This window comes from Micropterus dolomieu, linkage group LG17 (genome assembly GCF_021292245.1).
Source record: "Micropterus dolomieu isolate WLL.071019.BEF.003 ecotype Adirondacks linkage group LG17, ASM2129224v1, whole genome shotgun sequence".
Classification (NCBI taxonomy): domain Eukaryota; kingdom Metazoa; phylum Chordata; class Actinopteri; order Centrarchiformes; family Centrarchidae; genus Micropterus; species Micropterus dolomieu.
In genome coordinates, this window is record NC_060166.1 from 21,645,897 (window position 1) to 21,652,842 (window position 6,946).

A 6,946-nucleotide genomic window follows, 5' to 3' on the forward strand; every position below is an offset into this window, starting at 1 on the left:
GAAAATATTCAGTTAAATACAAGTCCTTCAAAATTGAACTAAATGTGTAGAGGTAATGGAAACGTAGGTCAGGACTATGCCCTCTGTTGAATTACATGCTCTTAGCCCCATCTCACAGCTCGTACTGCTCTGATTTGGTTTCAATTTCAGCCTCATACTGGCCGGCTGTGGTTATCAAAAGTACTTCCGATATATCCTTTTATTGTTCTGTGTGAGGCCTGCCTCTAAAAGCTTTGACGCGGGAGAGATTCACCACACTGCAACGCTCGTATCCATGTGTGCGGACGCCATACCTTGTTGTTCTTCACGGTGATTGGCGGTTGAACAATCAATACACCATCGAGATGTAAATGTACTGCAGTCACGCCTACGTGTAAATTGCGGAGAGACGGTTGGCAACGTCTCATAACAAATTTAACAAACGTGACACACGGAGAGTGTGAGTAGAAAATGTATCTAGAAAGCCCTCAGTCATTACAAATCCTTATAGTTTCTGTCCTACCTTTTATTATAGAACACTGCTCCCTTGTTGAGCTAAAGCGGTTGACAACAGCTACTAACCTTACTGACCGTTGGCGCAACGTTTTGTTACATGTTTAAAAAAATAAATAAAATGACAGTAAGAGTGTTTCTGTGGCGGACGTGACTCAACCATATATTACACCGTTGTTAATCTCATCCAAATGTCCCTCCGTGTTTTCTCAGTTTCTCTCTGATGTGCACGGGAGGGAGTGTCTGTCTGTGGGCGGTTACAAACGGTGCGTGATTCACAAACCTTATTTGTTCCCAGTTCCCACTACTCTGAGCGCCATCTTGTTTGTAACTCCTCTACGCAAGTGGTATAGTTTCTGCTGAGGGGGTATCCGATTACCCTCTTTTTTTCCACCGTTAGCCTGGGAAACCTCTCCCTGTAGTGCTCGGGCGCTTATTAGCATTTGCTTTATCGCCTTTCTATTGGCAAATTAAGCCACAGCCTTTTCAAATTGACAGAAATGAGCATCGAAACACTTCTGGAAGCGGCCAAGTTTTTGGAATTGCAAGCCCAGCAACAACAGAAAGCACGTGGTAAGTTGATATTTTATTAGAAATATAATTTATGTTTTTTTTCCCAACATTGAGAACTGTGAAATATTAACTGTAAAATACTCGACAACTCAGTCAAACGTGTCTTTCTATTTTCTGTTTGTCGTTGATTTATCAGCGCCGTTCATGAACCAATTACAATATGTTAAGCACATACGTTATGCTTTTAAATTAAAATGTGACCAGCTACTGAGAGGAATGCGTTTCGGTCAGTCTGTGACATTTTAGTTTTACTTTCATATTCGTTTTTAAGTGCAGAGGCGTTTCAGAATTTTAATAATTCCTGCTTTGGTTCATTTATCAGTTTGTCGTCACCTTAGTTAAATCATAGCTGGCCAAAATAGTAAATAAACATACACGGTTCTGCTGCAGTACCGGGTTGATTACTGCATTGAAAACTGCTACATACACAGGGTTATTACAGAGGTGGGCTGCATAGCATCACTGTAAAGTTCTCGGATCCATTTATGCTTTTGCTTGTCAGTAAATTTACGATTGACTGTATGCACTGCTACGAAATATTTAAAAAAACACGGGGACATAAAGGGCGGTGGCGCAGGGAATGCCAAGCTCGCTTTACGTAATGACCTGACATCGCCCGCCGGGGGATCAAGTGACTGGCTTTCAGGCTTCCCCTACCGTTACATGCATCTGTGTTCTTTAATCATCCATGCTGTCTAAACATGTGAAGTGTGCTCGTGCATTTAACACCGTTTACCCATGTATATATTCAGCCTGCTTGTTTGTGTCTTGCAAAAAAAACACAAAGTCCCTAGCCTTTCGTGCGCTCGTGGGGCGCTTTGACTGTCTGTCGATGACGTGTACCAGACAACCACGCCTCCATATGTTAACAGCAGGGTTGGTAGGAGGCCCCGCCCCTTTCACCACGTGCGTGCTGGGCAACCCCTCCCAAAGATTGTTTATGAAGAAGATGAGTCACTGTGTACAAAAATATTTAAAAAAGCAACTTTGTGCTGCTTTTCTGAAAACCGAATTTACAGTGCATTTCGCCAACAAGACAAACATGGTGTAGTTCAGTCGCTAAAACAAAGACATGCATGTTAACCTGTCACTGCTGATTAATTTTCACAAAGAGATAGCCAAGTGTTTTCCCAAAGTTTGAACACCTTTTTGTTTTCTTACTGTTTTCTGTGGCTGTTTCACACCCTCCAAAATATGTGTAACTATTATCTTAGTATTTAAAAAATGAGGCACTGACTTTTAAAAGTCTTATTGGTTTGTGTTTAAATTGCTGGCACTGCTAAAGCCCTGGATATACTTGCTTTTTACTACACATTCACGTACGAAGGATGGCTGCTACGCATATCCTGCATTTCTTTGGAGCACAGGTTGTGCATGTCTCCAGGAATTAACCCTACACGTCCCCGAGATGCAGTTCTGCACATGAACTTGGGGGCAGTGTGTCGGCAGGTCAGCAGCAATCTACTGTTCCACACACCAGCCCAGGTGGTGGCGGTATGCAGGTTGGCAAACCAACCACCAATAAACGCAAAAGAAGGTCAACAGCAGTCTTCAAAAAGGGAGATTTATGGCGGGATGTTTACAGAAAACTCCTGGAGCTAGTCCGCAATTACCGAGATCGTTATGATGTCTCATAAAAATTACATCCTGCTCAAGTGTCGCCATGTTTGGTTTGTTTACGATGTGCAAATTCGGAAGTTGTCAATGAAGATAATCCGGTGAGATGTGCTACTTTGCAGTTCTGCGCAAGCGTATGACCCTCAAGCGTGGTCTAATTCCACGCCCATAAATCTGTGCAACCTTGCTGTTGGGCATGCCGTCGAGACAGTGGCTGATCGTCAGCAATATCAAAAAATAAAATCATTATTAGTCCATCAGAATATGCTACCCCTGATATCTTAAAGACAGATGTCATAATATAGTATTTCAACATGCTCCCCATCTCCTTACAGTACACATGTAGTGAGTATAGTGGTACAATTTCTGTAGTGGGTGCATTATTTGATGGGGGATATCAGTCTATCAGAATATGCTACCCCTGAAATGATGTTATAATATAATCAAAAAAAAGACATCATAATATTTAGTGAGTTATACCTTTATGGGATTAGAAAAGGGAACACATAAGGTAGCACTTTTCGATAGGGCAGAGCGACTCGATAGACTGTGCTATCGATTTGCGCTACGGTAGCATTTTTCAACAAGGCAACATAGATCATCAGAACACCGGTCCTGGTCAGCCCCCTAGTAGATTCAGGTTTAATCCTCCAGGTACGCAAAGTACGCAGGCAAGTATGTGAACAATGCCGTTTGTGTGGCCGACGCATGTCTACGCCTACGCATTGTTAAAAAGCAAAAGCAAGTAATTCCAGGGCTTAACCTCGCGGGCGCATGTGGAACTTCTCAACCCCGAAAACGTTTGAGCAAATTTTCGATTCGCCATCAACTTTGGTAAAACTGCCAATATTCAAATTCTACACAGTTGATTTCTCGCCTCAAAACCGCTCAAGTATGTTTAGTGATGAAATAGCGTACAAAACTTGTAAAAACAAAAAAAAACGTTCTGCTATTTCTCAGTTAGTTTCTGCTTCTTGTGTGAATGCTTTTTCTTTGTGAGTAGTACAGTCAAGTAGTCATGGCAGCAAGTAGAAGCGATACTGCCCCCAGCACTTCCTGTAGTGCATTGCAGTTAGAAATAAACAACCAGAAATGTTCTTAATAAGAAGATTGCTATCTCTCCCTTAAACAGCCTCTGTGTAACGATGCATCATCAATGAAATTTCAAGTCGGCTAATTTTTATCGTTAACATTGTCGATTACGTCGACTAATCGTTGCAGCCCTAGACTCGACAAACATATGTTCAGCTTGATCGGCCATGACCGGGGGCTGTGCTGATCATCCTCACACATCCGATTCTGTGCCGGTCATATGCACATACATGCTGCACCACATGATGGTTTATATCATGGGCATAGCAGCACAGACAGTAACCGACTATTGTCACGTACACAAGCTAAAACATGTTGTCACCATGGAAGTTTATTGCCTTGAGTGTGGAAAACATAACGCTCACAATTTGTAATACCTGTAAGGCCAAAGTAAGCCGTCTTTCCCCGCACACAGACTTTACTTGGTCGGGCCACCCAGGTATTAACGGTCGCCTTATTAGGCTATATTTGGCCGACCGTGAGCATTTTGCAGAGAAACACAGAGAGAGAGAGAGCGACTTTATCTGGTATTATGTTTGAAGACACGGACACGGTGGATATCTTACAAGCAAGGCTTCATTGTTAACAACAAGCCTCTTCCACCTGCGAATAAAGTCAACAGAGCAGACAGATATAGAGAGATACGCTCTCCCTCCCTCTCTGTCCATCTCTCTCTTGCTCTTTACCCCTCTCAATTCAATTCAATTCAGCTTTATTGGCACACACACACTTTTATTGTTTTTATTTTATTTATTTGATGAACCATATTAATAGAATTCACAACACACACTTACTGTTTTATTTGTTTATTTTTGATATTTTTTACTTTATTTTTATATTTCATATATTTGTTTTATTATTATGTAAACACACACTTTTACTGTTTTTTTTACTTATTTAATGAAATGTATGAAATGAATTGTTCTCCTGTAATTTATTTGTAGCTTTGGCAATATTGTTTTACATTCATACCAATAAGCTGAATTTAATTAAATTGACAGGTGTAGGTGTGTGTTTCTGAATGGAAAAGCAAGGTGAGCAGATTAAAATAGTTTGAGTAAAGACTAAAAAAAGTTGGAGAATTAAGTGGAATTAAAATGGTGAGATAAGAAATAACCTACTAGAAATACGGCAACATATTCTATGCTAATGCTAATGAATAAAAATAATTTTCTGGAAAAGTTACAACAATGTTTGTGTATGCAGTGAATTAAAGTTCTCAGAAAGGAAATCAGGCACGTCCAAGAAAATTGCAGTCGGTGAGTCCTGTGTTGTGTTGGCTTGCATGCCAAGTGACAAATATTCAGGCACATTTCTTAATCTGTACAGGTCTTGTCACATTTAAACAGTCAATACATACGTTATGTATGACTTTACTTTGTCAAATGGCTGAACCCAGCAGTGTTACTGATTCTGAAAAGGACTGGAGTTCTCTCTTTATGGAGACATTTTGTGGAATTCAAAAAGGCTCAGAGTGAGAGCTCCTGCTCCTTCCCTCTCGTTCCTTCCCTCTCCCTGCTCCTCCCACCATGCTGCATTGAGAGAGCAGACCCCCTCCCACCTCCTCCCTCTCTCTGCTACTGTAGAGCAGGTCACTGTGTGGAGAAAAGTAGGCCAGTGTTTCCACTGTGCTGCTGCAGTTATATAATGTCTATAGAAAACCCTCTTGTTTTTACAAGCATTTCATTGGTTTTCTCTCAGAAAAGACACAATCCTCCGTCTGGTGTTTGTCGGCCCCACAACACTAAACAGGGCATTCAACATCATATGAAAGCTGGCTCTCACAATAACCAGAACATCTTGTTCTTTTGACTTTGAAGACAAGATTTTGTGTAACATAACAAATATACTCAGCACAAAGTGACACACTTGATTGTTAATTAGGATAATATTAAATTGGTCTCCAGAGCTATTTATAGCTGGAAATGTCTCCCTCTTTTGAATGATTTTGTTCAGAAATTTTCATCATCAACATTACAAATATTATGAACAAAAAAGAATATATCTGCTTCATGTAACATCTGATTTGCCTTTTCTTTTGTAATAGTTGGGCCATGTCTTTATTTGTGTGTCTTAAAAGCAGGGCTTTAACTTTGAACTCTTTGAACAAATACAATATAGGGAGGTATTAATCTGTGATTGCTATACATATGCTAAAATATTTCAAATATTGAAAGTTGTATCTATCACATAGAGAAGTTTATGTAAACATTTTTAAAGGCCAAAATATCAGTGAATATTAAACCTGTGTTAAATCTAAATAATGTATTAAAGAGGCAGACATGTGCCTCTATTGTATTGTACACTCAGTTTATTATGAGCACCAAGTTAAAACTAATGCAGCCTAATACAACAGTCATGCAGTAAATCCCACCGCCATGAAGGTTATAGCGTTGGGTTTTTGATGAAACTGTTTTAGAGAGGTGTTGAATCAACTTCATGATCATTTTGGAGGATGTAGTTTGTGGTGCTGTTATACTGACAGACGTTTCTGCTATTTTGTCCACCCCATGTATATCTGCGAGGGTTGGCTGTCTGTATCTGATAAATTGGTAACTGAGTGTGTCTGCTGAAATGATGATACAGATCCTGTGTCATTTATTTATTTTTATATATATATATATACAGTCGTGATATTGTACATGGAGTCTTGTTTTCACAGAACACAGTGTTTCTAGTTTGCACGTTTCTATTAGTCCTTAAAGTTGACGAAATCGTGTCCACAGTGGCTTGTAATAAATGACCCGAGATGTAAATAAGTCTACTCTGCTGCTGAATCTTTAGCTCTGCAGTGAAGGGGCCGGCCAATAGCGCTGCAGTGACCGTGGTCCGCTTCATAATGATGTTAATGACAACACCTTGTGTCTGACGTCTCTAACACTGAACACCACAGCTGCCATAGCAACTAGACAGCCCCTGTCTCCATCTCTCTGGCATCCATACATTATGGAGGGGGCGTCTTGCATTGTACGGCAAGGCTGATGAAGCTCTTTGATTCCAACTAGTTTTTATTCCACGTTTTGTCAAGCTTGTTCTGAATTGTGTCCAGGCAAGTCCCAATTTTAATCGGTATCAGCCGTTGGACTTTTCTCTTTATGTGCAAAACCTTTACATTGCGACATGCACGGTTTTCACAACAAGCAGTGTGTTATGTCCTTGACTTAGCTAACAT

The 6,946-nt window shown here is 40.4% G+C and overlaps 1 protein-coding gene across 2 annotated transcripts in view; it reads left to right on the forward strand.

Moving 5' to 3' along the window:
- Positions 1-317: 317 nt before the first annotated feature.
- Positions 318-6,946, forward strand: part of mnta (MAX network transcriptional repressor a) — a 21,837-nt gene continuing 15,208 nt past the window's right edge. Inside the window, exon 1 of one of the 2 annotated variants that reach the window (XM_046073449.1) lies at positions 318-1,065. In XM_046073449.1, coding sequence (XP_045929405.1) covers positions 993-1,065 — 73 coding nt within the window. In that variant the 5' untranslated portion in view covers positions 318-992. The remainder of the gene's footprint in view (positions 1,066-6,946) is intronic. The other variant, XM_046073448.1, reaches the window with a different exon arrangement.